General features: G+C 36.4%; 1 protein-coding gene across 2 annotated transcripts; it reads right to left on the reverse strand.

The window, feature by feature from the left end:
* Window positions 1–665: 665 nt before the first annotated feature.
* On the reverse strand, window positions 666–18,920 carry YME1L1 (YME1 like 1 ATPase). 2 transcript variants are annotated; one of them, XM_021543041.3, is made up of 19 exons: window positions 18,754–18,920; window positions 17,030–17,161; window positions 16,041–16,206; window positions 15,043–15,141; window positions 13,489–13,598; window positions 12,316–12,466; window positions 12,117–12,224; window positions 11,248–11,330; window positions 10,311–10,401; window positions 9,372–9,524; window positions 7,935–8,067; window positions 7,414–7,476; window positions 6,832–6,944; window positions 6,352–6,507; window positions 5,442–5,593; window positions 4,447–4,573; window positions 4,276–4,349; window positions 3,557–3,643; window positions 666–2,425 (listed from the first exon to the last, which is right to left on the reverse strand). In XM_021543041.3, the coding sequence occupies exons 1-19, from the start codon at window positions 18,781–18,783 to the stop codon at window positions 2,282–2,284; spliced, it is 2,172 nt and encodes a 723-aa protein (XP_021398716.3). In that variant the 5' UTR covers window positions 18,784–18,920; the 3' UTR covers window positions 666–2,281. The 2 variants fall into 2 exon arrangements, with proteins under 2 accessions (XP_021398716.3, XP_085421275.1); XM_085565149.1 differs by having other exon boundaries at window positions 666–2,458.
* Between the last annotated feature and the right edge of the window lie 31 nt (window positions 18,921–18,951).

The following is an 18,951-nucleotide window of genomic DNA, read 5'->3' on the forward strand; positions in this document are numbered from 1 at the left end:
CAAACCCAATCCAGTGCTCTCCTATCTCTGCCCAATAATATGAAAGGAGAAATTCCAGCTCACAGGTGTTCCCAAGAGCACCAGCAATCAAATCCAATGCCTCAACAGACAAGGTTCTTGGAATATATTACACATTACATGTACAAAACCAACTAGGAATGACAGTCAACTCTTCAGTAATACTTGTGCTTAACTGTTAAACTGGCCAGAAAGCAAAACAACCCTTTACACTTTATGGCTGATCTTGTAATAATCTTTCATGACCCAATGATACATCACTATTTCCCTTTTTTATGCTATGCTATGCATACAGCAAGAAGTTTTTGAGTAAGAAAAGTTGGACTTCAAGAACTTACCCCTCTAAACAAGATCATTCAATACAGGTTTTAGTAACTTCAAACAAGTTTTTTTGTTTCTCTTAAATGTAAATTCACATTATTCAGCTGGAAAAAATCCCTTCCAAGTCCCACAGCTGAAGCAGCAATTGAAAAAAAGTGTGAATTTCTAGGGAGAAAATTCCCTAGAAATCTCACTTAGAGTGCAATTTTGCCGTAATTCTTAAATTTATTTACAATTTTAAATGTCTTATACACCTCAATTTACATACTACGGAACTTGGTATTACATTTTATAGCAATTTACAGTTAATAAGAAGAAAACCAATGTTCATAATTAAAATTAACTTTTATTACTCCAAAAACAGATGTCAAATATGCAGTATATTTGTTTCTGTTGGCATATTTCCAAAATACATGTACAACTGTAACTAGTCAGCCTAGACATTTCCTATACTGTTTTATAATATTTGGAAGTTCTCCCACGCTGAGCAGGATACCACTATAATAAGCTGACAAAACAGGCAAAAAGAAAGTTGATCTTGTTTTAAAAGGGGGGAAAAAGAAAGCATGTGCTCTTACTAAAAAACCTATGTTATAATCAAGCATTACACTCAGAAAATTCTAAAATACTATGTTACTTCTAGCTTTAGGTGTAGCTACCAGTTTCCATTCACATTTCTTGGCACCAGCCCAACTATTTTCATGTCCAAGTATGGTAACTCTCAACATTAATATGCCCTCCTTGCAACAGAAGTTTGTAATCCCACAACACTACAACTGATTGTACAGAAGGATTATGATCAAGATGTGTTATTCCTAAAATCTAGTTCCATGAGATCAGAGGAATACTGGCATATAATTGCTAGCCATCACTTCCACTTGATTGGAAACTAGTCTTGTTTTCAAAACCTTTTTTGTATTTTCTTAGAATTTCCCAAGGTTTCTGTAAGGGTTGAAAAAAAAGGTTTTATTTCCCTACTTCTACCACAATAGAACTGGGAATGTTATTTGAAACAACACATGCTTCAAACATTTTCTGAATTACTATTCAGTGAGCAATGCTGTCCTCTTCGAAGACATTATCTGTTGGATTATCAAACGCCGTACATAGTATTACTAGAAACAAGTTCTGTAGAATCTCTAGCAGTGTAAAAGCACTGTCATCTGTCTACTGCAGTAATAAAAATTTTAAGAAACTTGTCAGCAGCACATCAGAGGTCACAGGTATTTCTCTTATCCCTGCTATGGTTCTACCCAAAACATGGTCCAAAGAGGCTTAGATATACTTAGCCTCTTGTTTTTGCAATTTCTCTCCCAGCCATACATGTGTGTATTTTAACCCCAAGAGTACTGGACACATGACCACTAACATTTTTGTGTAGCATGGTGCTCCCACAATGTGGCTTGTTCATCCTTTGAAATGTTTTCTTACATTTCTAAATAAGAAGTCTTTAATAGTGGTCTCTAACCTCAGAGTATGAGCAATAGCTACATGACATACTATTGCTTTACATCTCAGTCTGTCACTCTCTGTAACATCCCAGAGCACATATTGTGAGGTATCGCTTCAAACACACATGTAGCAGCATGGCGCAGGAAGCTGTGCCACCACACACCAGTGGATCTGCATGTTTTTCTGCTCAGCTTCAACATATTTGATTGAATCAAAATGCTGAATTCAACCCTGAGATTTATCTTTCTGAATAACATTTTGTGCGAAGAGTATAACGAGCAGAGAATGAGGAACTTGCTTTATTTTGTGTCTTATTCTGATGAGACACAACAAATAGATGAGTAACAGAAGCTCACAAGAGACAGACTAATATTAAAGTGACACTAATGCCATACACACATCAGGAGGAGAAAAAAAGGCTATGCTGCATAAGACTACTGCATTGCTAGATGTACATTCTTCAAATATCAGTTACATATCCCAGAAGTTATCATCTTACTTCTAGCTTTTTCCCCTCTAAAACAATTTGGATTTCTTTGGCATCCAAAGTCTCATATTTCAATAAAGCTTCTGCTAAATTCTTATGTTCTCTTGCATGAGTCTTCAGGATGTTCTTCGCTCGCTCATAGGAGTCCTAATTTGGAACATGTAGAAGGAGATTTTAAGACTTTACAACAGAAACAACAGTAAGATTCCACTTTAAAAATTGTTTCCAGGTAAATACAACATGAGACAAACATTTAAAATTGTGCCCTACATTTCAAAACTAGCACAGCTCCTGATTCACACAGCTTTAAAATACAGCTGCCATCATTAATGAAAAGCACCAAATACTTCATGCCATCTGTGCATTTTGCAGAAGTAGGGCTAAAAGCAAAGTCCTGAGACAAACCTTAGTATTGTTACGCATGACTTAGAAGAGACTTACTAGATCTGAAAATTTCCTGATTGTTATAACAATTTTTTAACTATGAGCAAAGCTACAGCATTCACAGATTTTTCCTCATAAACTAGCATTTTAAAGTATTTATAAAACCCAAAACACAATGTAGTTTTAGAAAGCTGAAAGCTACCAGCTACTGAAAGTCATCAGTAGATGTCCACTGCCAGCATTACCAGCTTCAACTTTTAGTTCTACCCTGGTAGTTCTCACAAGGCCAAGTCAGTTCAAAAACAACTACAGTAGAAGTGTAACTCATTGAAATGTTATTATACAAGTAATTCTCCTGCCTGTACAAAACTAAGTCAGATTACCAGAAGAGTAATCAGGAAGTTCAGTGATTAGCAAACGTTAGAAATTTCCCTAAGCACCTGACACTGCTCACTGTGAGGAACAGGATAGTGGAGGCAACACTCTGATCTGATACAGCCATTCCTGTGATTTTATACAAAATTACCTATCTTGGGAGTTATGAAATGTGAAAGTAACATAAAACGTCCACATTTGTTCTAAAACAATCTGTATCCATACTTTCCCTGTGAATTAAATAGGAAAATCACAAATCCTGACCAAATATTAGAGGAGTGTTAAAGAGTACATTAAAGAGCCCAACACCACCAACTTGATTTACACTATTTGTGCATGACAATCGCCAACAAGTTTTGATATGCAGAGATTCAAAGTTGCAGCTACATTAAATACTTGGGAATACTTTCATCCACCTGTCTATTTTCAACTGGTATACATTACTTAAATTAATTAATCAATCAAGCAGGTGTTCAGTTCATCTCAGAAGTATGAGAGTGGAGGGGTAGAGGCTCTTACCCGTAGAAGCGTCCTCACTTCTTGTTCAATTGCAGACTGGGTTTCAGGGCTGACTTTCCCCGTATCAGTGTAGGTCATAACACCAAGCTAAACAACAACAAAAATATCTTGCTACTGTTGCAGTCATACACATAAAACTCTCTACCCAATTCAGCACCCACTGCTTCTGCATGCAAACAAAATCATGAGTCAAATGCCTACTGAAGAGCTCTAAGTAGAGGCAAAACAAGAAGCCTATTCATCAACTATGTAGTTACTGCAGAATTCTTTTTCAGTAGGTCACAGTACAGATCCTAATTAGGTGCTTTCTTAACTTAAAAGCCAAAACAAAATGCCTAGACTACTAATACTTGATGGACAATCAACATGACTAAAGAAGCTTCTAAAGAAAGTCTAGGAAACTCACTCTTGTTACCCCCTTTGCCCTCCCAGACTCAGATTTATCCTTAATCCCAAAATGTCTGGCTTTATTATAACTATTTCCTGAAGATATAAGTAACTTTCAAGGCAATTTTGAAGTGAAAATCCTGCATGGTAGTTTTTTAAACTGTCGAATACACAGGTTTTATGTTGAGCTCTCAATAGCAGACCAGGTCATAAGGCTTACTCTTTTTGTGGTAACTATTTACCCTAATCTCAGAGATCACTGACAGACAAATAGGCTAGAGAACAGAACTTGGTTTTGCTCCATATAAATATTAAAGGATTGATAATACTACCTTCTCACTCATTCCAAATCGAGTCACCATCAGTTTTGCAATTTTAGTAGCATTGTCAAAATCACTGGAAGCACCTAAAGAGCAAACAGATCTAAGTTACTTTACTGAAACCACGCTAAACACGCCAGTCCACACCCTTCATCAAAAACTCTTAACTACCAATTAGCTGACCTGTTGTGATGTGATCACTTCCAAATATGAGCTCTTCTGCTACTCTTCCTCCCATACAGACATCCATCTGTGCGAGCAACTGGGATCTAGTTTCACTCCATCTGTCATTTTCTGGGAGTAAAGATACCTGTAAAATACAGATCTGTGGTCAGGTAACAAAAACTGAAAAAGTACTCAAAAATATTTTTGTTTGTATCTGAAGCAGATAAGGATTTTGAAACACTTTGCATGCTGTGGCCTGCCTCTAGGATATGCATTCATCAGGCTTGCTTGGAGGTGCTCAGTTGAACCACTGAAACAGCCTCAGCAGCCTCTGAGCACCCCATCAATGTCAGCAGACCTAACTTACACCTACTGCCAGAAGAAAAAGAACAAATCAACTTGCCCAGAAGACTCAGACCAATGATTTTCATTAACTGAACACATTAACTTGAAAAAGTTCAACAGGAAGAGACATAATTAAAATATTTTTCTGTTCAAATGCTTTTTAGATAAAGGCAAAATAGGAAAACGTTTGATATCTATACAAAAAACAAGATGGGCAACCAATGAAACTTAAAAAAGCCAAACTGGACAAAGAACAACCTGATAAAGGATGTCTGTGTTAAAAGTACAGCTGAGTTTCTATCTACAAGTCCTTTAGATGTTCTTCAAAATTTTGCTGTTGGGTGCTATTTCAACTGCAGCTGAACCAAGCTTACTTATATTTCTCTTTCCTTGTACATGGGAACTGTTATACCAGTGCACAGTAATTTATTAAAAAATTAAGAAATAAAGCTTTTTATCACATAGAAAAGATGACCTTGGGTTTTCCAAGAGATTGCTCACAACTATTTCAACAGACTACAATATTTATTAACATAATCACAGCAAATAGCATAATTACAAATTCCTCTACATCACCAAAACAACAACAACAAAAAAAACCCCACTAAATAAAGAAATATTAATAAACTGAATAATAATACTAAAAAAATGGATGAAGAAACACTCACATGTCCCAGTGTTGTTCCTCGTGTCATGATTGTGGCCTTGTTGATCGGCATTGCATCCTTGGTGTAATAGGCAATGATAGCATGTCCAGACTCGTGGTAAGCTGTGATGGTTTTGTTCTTCTCATCAATTTCTACACTTCTACGCTCAGGTCCTTAAACAGAGGAACATTAAATTAACCTTTTTGTACAGCTGGCCACCATGAGCCACACATTATATAAACACAAACAGAGCACAAAGCAGCCAAGGAACAGCATGTGACCAAAGGGAACTAACACTTAAGTGCAAAATGTTTATTGGTCAGATTTTAATGTCTAAAAAATGGACCCAAACATATTCTACAGACAAACTGCTTTTAAAGTAGTAGATTTAAAATGCAGTCTAAGTATCTGAGAAAACTCCATTTCTTCTCTCAAAATTTATAGTGGTTATGTCTAAAAGATGTAAGATTTATGCTACCACACGAGAAGTAAAACAGAAGCTCCAGGTTTCTGGTCATAGGTAGGGGAAGGATAAGACTAAGCCTATGTCTCCCTCCAGGCTGAAGCATGACATGCAGCATTTTTAACTTTAAAAATTGTAAGAAATTTTAAATAATGTATTCCACACTAGATTTTACATACTACTGTCTGGTCTCAAAAGGTTCTATTCAAAAATAACTAATAGGAAACCTTATTTGTTAAAAAAATACAAACAAAGAAAGAAATCCCTCCCCCAACCCCACTATAAAAAAAACCCAAACCAAACAAAAACAAAAAAAAGAAACCAACCAAAAAAAGCCACAGTGCAACAATCCAAAAAACAACACCATAAAAACTTCTCTACTCCCCTGTAAAAGTCCTTATCACACAAGAAAAGCTATTGTATCTGTGAATTGTAATATACAATAATGTATTTTGTATAAAATCCTACCCATTAGAATTTTGTCCTTGGAGAATTCTAGTTCTTTCATGGTTACCATATCTTTTCCATCAACAGCTGCCTTTAAGGCAGCTTGATTTACAAGATTTTCAAGCTCTGCTCCAGAAAATCCTACTGTGCCTCGTGCAATTATTTCTGGATCCACAGCTGTAGAGAAAGAAAAAACAAAACAGAACAAAATACTTTTGTTTATTAGAGTCCACATTGCTCCTGAAATTTTAAGAATCATATTCTATTAAAAATTATGTACTAAAAAAACCCAAACCAGTTCTAAAAGAAATTAAGCCAAATTCTCAAGACACGATGAACTCTTAGGGACTACAGAGAGTCATGACATATAAGACAATTTTTGTGTTCTTTATTGATGAAGTAAAGCCACAATTGCTGAAAGAATAAAGGACTAACATAAGGGGGTTGATCCAGCATAAAAACTTTTACATAAAAACATACTACAGTAAAATATTTACTTACATGGGTCATACTTGATTTTGTTAAGGTACCACTTCAGAATTTCTGTGCGACCTCTTACATCAGGCTTGGGAACTGTAACTTGCATATCAAAGCGTCCAGGACGTATTAGAGCACTAAGGGAAATGACAATTTGGTACACTGACTCAAAAATGCTGCAGTAAACTTACTAATGTATATCAAGGAACAAAAATCCATTGCTGTTTCTAAAGATAACTACACACATGCAAAGAATATGTTTTTCTTATCTGCTTGTAAGAGGACAGATGAAAGCTATTTATTGACAACCAATTTCAAAGGGTTTTTTGCATTTGAAAATTTTGCATTGTGAACAAGGAATGCAGCTTATCAATTTAGCTGAAAAACTTCCAGAAATGTCAAATGTTTAGAAACATATTAATTATTTCTCCATTATTAACTCTGCAACCTATTAAATGCCAAAAAGCAGTCAATACACATCATTTTTAAGAGGGAAAACTCCAGCTATGACACTGTAATACTTGAAGATTATCACAAGCAACTTTGGTTTTGTTGCAGGGTTTTTTTACTACATGGTTTATAAAACAAGCAATGCATTATACTCACTTGTCTAATGCTTCAGGGAAGTTTGTAGCACCGATAATAACCACACCTTCATTTGGTTTAAAGCTGTATGAAAAACAAGGTGTGAATTATTTTTTTATGGACACAGAATTTACAGTTTTGTTAATAACCACTGATACTGACCTCACTGCCAGTAAAAAACATGCTTTCACACTACAACACGTGATCCAAGAATGAACATGTTTAACCCAGCAACTGTTTAAAAACATGGTCTAATCTCAGTGTTGAGCTTCTCCCTATAACCAAGCTAAAAAACTGAGAAATTAATTAAAATAAACAGCAGCTATTGTGCAAAAGCGTCTATATTCTTTACAGTAAGTCCATTAATGCTACTGTTTGCAATATTAGAAAAGAGCCATAAAAGCATATTAAATACATATCCTTAAAAGCATTACAAAAAATTACAAAAAACTTCAAAGCCATCAAGAAGAAAAAGTTCACCCACATATCCAAAATACCAGTCAGTCAAGCACCTTCCGTGCCCTCAGAATTCATATATTTACCCATCCATTTCAGCAAGGAGTTGGTTAATGGTCTGTCTTGAATAGGGGTGCATTGGAGATTCAATTCTCTTCCCACCAACAGAGTCCAATTCATCAATGAAAATAACACAAGGTGCATTTGCTTTTGCTTCCCCTGACAAAAGGAAAATAGCAGAAGGAACCTTGAACCACACAAAGAAACAGAGTCTATCAGGTAGCTCAGGATTCTACTGTCTGTTATTCTTGGATTATAAAGTGTTCTATTAGACATCACAAAAACTGTCTTGCTTTTAGCCTAAAAAAATGAAATAGTGTCTTGGTTCTCTTTATTTTGCCATTTCAAAAATATATTTCCTCACCAGCTTATACTTATCATGCTACAAGAAATCATTGGTAAAATAAACTATTAAATTGTCATATTTTGTATGAACTTCTTACAAGAGTTTAATTTATAGGCTTGGGTAGAGAGTATTTCCCTATTAAATAAAAACACTATGAAATGTGATGGGTCTCAACACTAACTTACTTTAATAGAACTTGCTTGTTATTTTACAGTGAAGGTTTCACACTCAAGTTTACAGGTATTAAAACACGAAATAAAAATGCCATGATAAACATGAAGACCATCAATTGGTACATGCATACCAGGATGCAATCATCTCAACCCCCCAGCCATACCTGTAACATTAATATTAACATACCTGTCAGGCATCTACACTTCTGTGGTCAACAGAAGGAAATGCATTTTTAAGGTACTACGTGTATTATACATTGCACCCCATCCACATAAAGTCACATTTTTTTCTACAAAAGCGAACTACTTTGTACATTGTATATATTTGACCCTATCTTCATCTTCCATTTAAGAGGGAAACTGAATTTTCTCCTCCCCAATAATATTTTCACTTAAAATAGGAAGTCTCTTCTGTGAAAGTTATAAATCTAAACATTAGTTCTGCAAGTTTTATTATCATGCCTTTTATTCTGAGAAAGGAAATCTCAGCTTATTGCCATACCATGATGTCATAAAGCTTTAATTCAGAGTAAAAAAAAAAAAAAAATCTAAATATGAGGGCAGTAACTGAGGTTAACAATTTTTTTTTATCTTACATTTGCAGTTAAAATTTACTACAATTTATGTATAAATAGTTAAGTTACAATTTCAAATATTCAATTTAGTTTATAGAACATTACCTTTCTAATTAAGTTACTACTTCTCTCTGGGACCATTGTAAAACCATTTATAAGTTTTTAGCTATAATTTCATGGGATGGTTAGGAAGATTATACAGTTAACTGATGCTCACAGAATTGTGACATTTACCTACACAATTAAAGCTTTATTTATTAATTACTACCTTTCAGTAACCAGAACTGTACACAATCAATCCACATAAACAACACTGAATACTTAATCTTACACGTGAAATGATTTCAAACCCAGGAATACTGAACTTACTGAACAGGCTTCGGATGCGACTGGCTCCCACACCAACAAACATCTCGTCGAACTCTGAGCCGGACGCGTAATAAAACGGAACATCAGCTTCACCAGCCACAGCCCGTGCAAGAAGCGTCTTGCCAGTACCAGGTGGTCCGACTAACAAAATGCCTAGAAGACAAACAAAAAACCCCAACAAAACCACCACATCCACACAGTCTTCTTAAATTAGTAGTTTCTTCCATGCATTAGAAGAAATAATGTACACTTGGCTCCCAAAAGCTGTTAAGAGCCCATTTCAGGTACTGCTCATTACTGTCAGTCTGAAGGAGCTTCCTGGAACAAATCTAAATACAATTTAATCCATATTAAAACAACAACAAAGACTTGTAAGACCATCAAAACAGAAGCCTGAAGTATTCTGTTGATTTACTACTGAGTTTAGCAGCTGAATCCCTAACAGTGTTTGCTTTAAATTGACATTTTCCTGGCTGTTTTTGTGGAATCTTTTTTTTTAAATTCAATCCTTCCAAGTAACTGTCTTTAAACAGTGTAGAGCACTAACATGAAACAGATTTCTCAGGTCTACGCATTTCAGATTTATGTGGATTTCCACTATAATCCTTATCATCCTTTTACATGAAAACATTTGTTTCTGAACTATCTAAAGCAATTAGCAAGCACTAAAGCTGCTAAAAGCCATAAGGAAGAAATAAAGGCCTTTTAAGAGTTCAGTTAATAAACTCCCCTGCTTTACAGGACAAAATACTACTGCTGCTTATTAGTTCAACAACTGAAGAAGGCACAGTAAATTTTGTCTAAACCCAAAAATTTTAATTTGCATAATACATGAAGAAATAGTAAAAAACTAGGGTGTAAAGCAGTCACTCAGTACAGAACATGCCTCACAGCTATGGCTACCTAGGTTTTTCACTTCTACTGAGCAATTATTCTTACCTTTTGGAAGTTTACCTCCTAATACAGTAAATTTGTGTGGGTTTTTCAGAAATTCCACAACTTCTTGCAATTCCTGCTTAGCTTCTTCGACCTATACATGAAAAACATGCCACGAAAATAACTAAGTATTTCTAAAATCCTGCATGTTTTTGCAGGTAAGTTTTGTATTAGAGATTAAGTCCCTAATTGTGTATTGATCAAAAATACAAACAGAAAAAGATAAAGTGTTCCACAGAATTTGTGTGGATACCAATATTTAATTCTACCTATCCTAAACCTATTTGCAGGACTAAGTAAACATTAAACTTAGTAACACTGAAGGAACAACCAAACAGTGTAAGACCAGGTGTGACCAAAGAAATAAACGCAAAATCAAAAATTCTACATCAAGATATTAGTCTTATTAATTAAAAGGAGATTAATTCTATCTATTTGTCCAAGGGGAAGGAAAGATGGAGGTCTTCATTTTGCCACTAATAGTCAAAGAACAATTGAACAGAAAAAATAGAGGTATCCCATCAGCAGTGACATGCCCACTTCTTTCTGGGAATCTCCATGTCTCCTGTCCCAATAACACTTCCTGAAAGAGATGGCACTCAGAAACAATCAAATGGCATCATTATCTTCATATGCCAATTAACTTCTGCAAAAGGTAGATTAATATTGGTATTTGTGGCCTGCCATTTGCTATTATAGTCTTTAAAAATGTTACTCAACAAGTATAGTGCACCTTTTATAAGGTATTAAATGCCACAAAAACAAAGTAGTAAAAGAGTGGTTAAGACCTTCCTTCACCTTGGAGTGGTCAATGCATATAAAGCTTCACCTCATAGAAAGAAATTTCTTGAACACACCAAGACATTCACAATGATTAGTTAAACAGACTCAACGATTACTTAAAACAAGAAACTTGCACACATTTTACTTTTGATCTTACCCCTTTAACATGTTCAAAGGTGACGTTTTTCAACTGGATTGGATCAACTGCTGCATCAAAGATACTTGATGTTCGAAAGCGTACTAAGAGCAAACAGCAGATGACGAACAACAGATTTACACACAAAGTCATTTCATTGCAAGACTGGGTGCTGCACCTGAACACATGCCAGTAAGACACTGACCTTACACCTGCCCTTCTGCCCTTATTCCAGCAGGAATAACATTTACGTTTTAAAAAAAAAAATATTTAAAATATCTGCAATTAATTCAGTGATATGCTTTTTAGTCACATGTAGTACAGAAAACTCTTCATCCAGAAACATGTACACAAAGCCAGAACTTATCCCTCAATGTTTCTATACATATCCTAAATTTCTTAAGACTCAGGTGGTAACTTAACATCAAGTTGAATGTCTCCAGTTACGTTAGATCAGCCTTTTGATTGTTCCACTGTTTACAGTAAGTTTCTCAAGATGTCAATTCAGCAACGCAAGTTCCTAGTTGCTATAAACTAGGCTGTGACTACAGATTGAAAATTCAAACCACCTTGCCTACAACTGATTTAGATAACACATCATCTAGAATGAAAATCAAATACATAACTGGTTACCAGTCTGACTTCTCTTGTTCCAAGTAACTGCTTCACCAAAAGAAATAATTATACTGACACAGAACATTTTTGTCTTCATAAATGCTTTGCCATACTGTCATCTGCAAGGCTGTAGCCAGAAGCAGTAAATAACTCTTAGGATAACTTTTCAGTGTACTAATAAAAACCAACCATAATGTCAAAACATATTTCATTTATGCTAAACCTGCTGGAAGAAACAACGCAAGTGAAACAGTGTAGGAAAAAAGTTAACTAACCAGCATCAGAAAAGGAACCTTTCCCAGGTAAAAATGATGAATATATAGCAAGATAAAAACAAAGAACGAAGAGAAAGAAAGAAAGCAAACGTGATCTTCTTAAGGAATCTGTAAAAGAAAATAAAAACATATTTAACATGGGCTAAAATAAACTACTTTCTTATTGCAAGGACAAGATATGTGACTTAAAACAACTTACCAAGTGTTTTTTGCAGGAATACCTGTGCTTTCAAAAAGCCTTCTGCAAAACCAGTTTTAAAAGCATCCTGGTGCGCCTCTGGGATGTTTTTTGTTTTCATTAGTGTGTCTAAGTTTTCAACATCAATTCGTCGCTTTCTCAGGATAAAACCCTGCAATGTTTTCCAAAACAGTGTTAGCATACACCAAGTTTTCATAAACAGTTAACTTACCACCTGGCTAACATGGGTGATAGGAAAAGAAAGAATTACAACAGCATATAATTCATGCGCTGCTGGATTAGTTAGAGGGTACAGGCCAGTAGCTCAAGTGTGGAATCCCCATGGTTTGAGCACAGGCACTCTCATTTTTGCTGAGCAAATCAGTTTTGGAGTCCTCCTGGATCCAGTTCCAAATAGAAAACACAGCGTAAGACAGATGTGCACAAAGCCAGCTTTGTTCACTGTATTCAGTGGGACTTACTAGCTTAAGCTTCTTGCTTTATTTCCAATTGCAAAATATCTTTGCAAGTATTGTTTTGATGAAGCTTAAGCAAATGCACCTCATATGCCCTGTCAAATTTCAGAGCAGCACTGCATGGGGCTAGCTCTGGTTTTATCTTCATCCACAGTACACCTAGTCCACAGATTAAATAAACCATACATGCCTAGAAGAAGGAAAGAGTTCAAAGTTAATTTAAACACATAGTAAAATTAAAAGCCTTAGTTAATTAGCCTGACTTCTGTACAATCAGCAATTAGAAGCAAACAGTACCCAGGTTAACTTGGTTTCGTTACTGCTTTGGATAATTATCTGCTGACTTGAAAACACATATTCTTGTATGTTAAACTAGCCGTATTTCTGCCTAAAGAAACGAATCCTTTGACTTGAAGCTATTTTTAGTTTATAGTCTGTTTTAGAAACATAAAATAAAGAATTTAATTTCTAGAGTTAAAACCATAGTTATATGCTGAAATTCCTCTCCTAAAAATTCAAATAACCTTATTATTGGTGATATATGAAACAACATGCATTAACAAGAAAGAACCACACACTGCCATTAGCTCAAGTTTTAGAATTAAGAAATGTTTTTATGCTAGTGAAAGAAAACACCCTTGGAAAACTTTGAAGGTTTATTCAAGAAAAAGAGATGGTTTGAGTAAGCCCAAAATAACTTAATGTTACTTGTATTTACCTTCAAAACTGAAGAAAGTGAACTTTTTGTTTCTGTGAATTGATCAGATGTTGACTGCAGACGTCTCGCTCTTGATCTCAGAGTCTTAAAGTTCCGTGTCTGTACATAAACTTTATGTAGTAAGAATAAATAGAAGTTAAAACCTAATCATTACTACCAAAACAAACAAACAAAAAAAAGTCTTAAGAAATTTCCAAAACTACTACATGAAAGAATATGGAATATAATCTTCCCAACATATCCACTGTACTGCAAGTGGATCATGAACTGTGTCATCTGACCTTGCAAGCAAACTTCTGTTTCACATAATTTTTCAAGTTAAAATAATCTAGGTTCATTTCATAAATTATAGCTAATTGGTCAACTCAGGGAAGAGGAGATATTCAGACAATTAAATCCAGGCAGGCTGACAAAGATGAAACATTCAGAAGCAAATCCATAAGGATGGGAATAATGCTTTGTGAGTTCTGCTGGTAAGATGCCCTGAGGAGATCTGGAATGGCTTCAGTGTACTGTTAACTTTGTAAGTGACAAAAGAAATGAGACCATTTAATCACAGTGACCTTACAGCACTCTAATTCTCTCCCACCACACCAGAAACCTTGTGATGGACATTTTACCACAGGCAAAAAACATTTTTCTTCTTGTATTAATATACTTTAAAATAAACATCAACACCAGTCAATTAGATTGGTTTCACTGAACTTTTCCTTATTCTAAAACGCCACCAGATAAAAAGATCTCTGCAGTTGACCCTTGAGCCCTGCTCAAAAAAGGTCTAGCAGTTGATCAGGTAGAACTGGACCTTGTCCAGCTCAGTTCTGAAAATCTCCAAGGATTAAGATAACCAAACTTCTCCAGACAATCTGTTTCAGAACTTATCCATTTGCATTGTGAAAACTTTCAAACAGGTTTTATTTGCTTTTATTTGGGATTGTTGTCTCTTCTTTGAGGTGTATGTGAGAAGGGTAACTGATATGGCTCCAATAGCATCCAGTTGGCTCACGCCTTGCCTTTTATTCTATTCTATTTAACTAAAACCTCAGAACCTTCAGCTTCCCCCTATATAAAATCCTTGTGAACCATTACTGGACTATCTCCATGTTGTCAGCATTTCTCCTTGCCACAGGATACAAACACAGATATACCTAGAGGTAGCATCAGAAGAACTGAATTTATGACAATACCTGAACTATTCATTATGTTTTCACTAATGCCACCAGCCACCAAACCCTTCAGAAAATTCATCTGGTTGAGTACTGAACTCAACGTATTTACTGATTCAAAAGTAGTCAGTTCTTCTGTGGTCTTTTGAGATTATGATCCACAAATACTGACATCTTGGAACAATGTGGTGATTACTAAATTCTGGAAATACACTACACAAATGTAAAAAATAACTTTTACTCAAGTGTAAAAAATAACTTCATGATAAACCTAAGTTTCTCCTGGAAGCTTCCTGGTATTTCATGCCTCTATGACAAATCCAAAAATACTTTTCCAGAATAGACAAATTCTGTAGATATTAAAACCAGGGTAGTTTAATGTTTATACCTGGCCAACACCGAACGTCTGAACAGAAATTTTGGAGGGGGTTAGGATGTTGTCCGTACAAACAAGATGAGCGTAAAGCACTGAAAACATCCACAAAACCTGCAAAAAAGATACAACAAAGTGTAAATATACCCTACCTTAAGTGGCAACTCAACATTACTTCATGAACAGTTTGGTTTTTTTTAGTTCTTAAAAAACCAATTCTATTTTACTGTAATACTCCAGGCACCCATAATTAAACAAATTACCATCTATCAAAGCTTTGAAGCATTTCCAAGTATTTGTTTGCTTTCAGGCAATGTCTCTGAGCTATCTTTTTGTATCTCACAACACAATGCAATTTAATATTTTTTTTCTAATAGCAGCCCTGCAATATTATTGCTTACACTCCTTCCTTCTAATGCAGTACTATATAGACAGTATCTCAAATACCAGCTATATACTTCTTTTTCTAATAGATTCTTAGGCAACTGCAATGGTCTTCCTTCATTTCAGACTAATTCCAACAAAACATCTTCACTGCAAGGAACTACTCTTGTTTTATTTCTTCTTTATTTCTACATGGACCGTTAACAGTTTGCTACCTTGAATTCCTTTCTAATTAGTATCTCTGTCACATTCCTTCAAGTAAAAAATTGATAAAAATGTAAACTGGAGACGTCTGTGACATAAGTAGATTAGCAAAATCTAACATCTTGATGAAACAAACTGAAAGAAATATTCACAGCTCAGGCTCATCATTAAGAGAAATGCATTTGTATTAGAGCTGGGTTCAGAAAAGTTTAACAGCAACCAACTTGAAATCCAAATAAATAATTAGTTGAATTTTCTAAATTTCTCAAGTTTACAGAGACAAGCTATATACAACAAAAAATACATTAATACTCTTTATTAAATACTCTTAACTAAAAATTACCTACAGCACAAGAGATTAAACTAACGAACAACTGTATTCACCTTTGTAATTTAACTCTCACAAACACTTCACTCAAACATACCATGCTTATTTTCAAAGAAGGACTGAGCAGAGACGTATGACGTGTGCCACTGTGAGGAGACTTTGCTTTCTGTACAGTAGCCAGGAAGCAGCCTGTTCACCAACTCTCTGAACTGGTTAGCTTTCAAATCGGACAATCCCAGATCTCTTAAATTTTTAAATACAGACTGCAAAACAGAAATGAATGTTAAAAATTTACGTAAGATTACCCTAGGGAAAAAAAATTCCCAGTAGCCCAAAAAGCAAATACAGACTGAAAAAAACAAATCAACCAAACAAAAAAACCCAACAAAAACCTAACAATGGAATCACAACACAGTGGTGAGCAGTACAAGCCATGCTGATTTCCATGGTTCTGCAGTTACTGAGCAATTCCATGGTTTTTCTCTCAAAAAAGTGCTCAGTTACAAAACTTGTAAGGAACTAGTTGAAAGAGAAGTGACAATATCTAATACTACTTGGCACTATTTTAATTTTCAACGTCAAAAGCAAGAAATACCCAATGATAATGAAAGATATTTTAACAGAAAAATAAAACCGAACATGAAACCATGCCACTTAATCTCTCAAAAACCTTCAACACATCTTAAGTTACAGTCCCCATTTTCTCACAAGCAATAATGACAAAAACCTTGCTAGAATTCAGAATTAAAAGGTAATATAGGGTTTATTAACAGAAAATTTATTGTTACTTGACAGAAGGAACTATTAAACTGGAAATAAAACAAATCAGTTCCTCATTTGCAAAGTACTACTGAGACAAGTACCAACTCATTTTTTAATGAAATGTATTTTTTTAGAATCCTTACTGGCAAAACACTGACTGACAGCAGTTCTGCCAAAAGGATACATTCTACATGTTAACACCCTGTTTTGTTTAGTCATATTACATTATTTTACAGACTAGTCAAATATTACATTCACTTAAACTGATATTATTCAGATTTTAATATCAGTTAAACCATCACTTTTTCAAAAAGTTTTTTGTACCTCACTCTTCTGAGGATCATGTTCTGGGGAGGTGTCCCTCTGAACAGGCTGTATGGACGCTTTGCTGGCAGAAGGTGTGGAGTTTTTTGGTGAATGAAAGGCATTGACAAGGTGACTCAGAGGAACAGTAGCCTGGAAAAAAGTTAGGTAAGGACTTGAGCTTGTTTAAACTATTTAAATATACTTCTGTTCCAAACTCTAACTTATAATAGCATATCTTGTACACTGCCTTTTAACTGAGGACTTAATTATAAACCACATGATCTTCAACATCACAGTATTAGCTGATAACTCTTTTTAATGAGAAAAAATGGAAGTTTAAGCATATACGACACATGAGAAACTCTTATTTTCATCTCTAAAGCAACACTTCTATAACTTGAATTATTTGTACTTTTTCTTGCATTATTATAAGCCATTTCCAAATGTTGCCTTCATATTTTCCTCCTTGGGATCACACTTTCAGCTTAAGGATCAAAATGAAACTATGTAAAGCACACAGTCAAATGTGCAGATCAGCATTCAGCCAACTCCATCCACCTCATGAATCGGTACAGAAGCCCAGGTGCACCACCTATCAGAGCTCCTCCTCTTGACACCACATCTCTTGTGAACATATGGGCCAAACGACCCCAGCAGTTCCAAACCTCCTCAAAACTCTCTTGTGAACATATGGGACAAACAACCCCAGCAGTTCCGAACCTCCTCAAACTCAGTACATGTCACTAGGAAGAAGCTGGGACACAACCCTGGCTACTGGAATAATCCTAGATTGCAATTCCTGTTTGAAGCACAACTGGGTATGCCTATGAATGTCCTCCTGCAAGGACTACCATCTTTGTGTTGACTAGACAGAAGATCAAAAGAGACAATGCTGTGAGACATGAAAATTGCCTCATAATTAATTGTCCAAAATTGTAATTAGACTCAAGAGTTTTGTGGTAAAACCATAAAGCCTCTAGAGGTCAAAGCCAACATCCCAACCACTAACCAAACTCTGGTGAAATGACACCTTCCTACAAACATACAAATTCTTCCGTTTCAGTACTCTAATGAAAGCTTTGAACACATTCTCCACGTGTGGAAAGAACAATCAAATACTATCGTGTTAACAGACTATCACATACTAATACAACACTTAAAAATAAAAGCGAAACCACTGGTTAAGATCAAAGTCCATAAAACTCACCAGCCCCATCAGACTCATGGCCTAATTAAAGATGCCTTCCCGATTGCGTTCGGACTGTTCTGTGCTAACAAATTACCGACGGGTTTCCCTCCACTAACTCTTCTAAGTCATTTCCTCTTGGCTTTCACAACACCCCGTTAAAATTAACAGCACACTTTAGCTGTACTAACACACGTCACCATCCCTTGCTTCTGCCACAAAAACAGACACTAAAAAGCCCTATCTAAGGTTATTTCGTCGTTTCGGGATGCTTTTACTCTTTACAAGCTTTTGCTGTACTTTCCCCGCTCCTCCATTTACGATTCTTTTTCCTTCCTGCGGACCCCGCACCGCCGTGGTCCCCGCCCGCTGCTCTCCGCGCTGACGCCCAAAGCCCCGGAACGCGGCCGGCAGGAACTCGGCTCCTCCCGCTGCCACCGCAACCCCCGGGCCTTCCGAGCGCCTCCACCCGGACTCGGAGCGAGCCCACCGGAGAGCGGCCCCGGCGCGCAGAGACCCGCGCACGGCACCGGGCCGGAGCGCCGCCGGCCCTCACCTGGGGCTGCACGGTGGAGAAGGAAAACATCCTGCCGGCGGGGCCGGCGGCGGCCGCGGGCGCCTCTTCCGCCTCCCAGCCCAGCCGCAGGAGCCCGCCCGCTGTGGCCGCCGGCGGCTGAGGAGGCGCCGCGGCTCCGCTCCGGGAAATGTCCGCCCCGCGGCCGCGCCGACCGGGCCGAGCCGCCCCGGAAGCGGC

Source organism: Lonchura striata, chromosome 2 (genome assembly GCF_050655825.1).
Source record: "Lonchura striata isolate lonStrDom1 chromosome 2, ASM5065582v1, whole genome shotgun sequence".
NCBI lineage: Eukaryota > Metazoa > Chordata > Aves > Passeriformes > Estrildidae > Lonchura > Lonchura striata.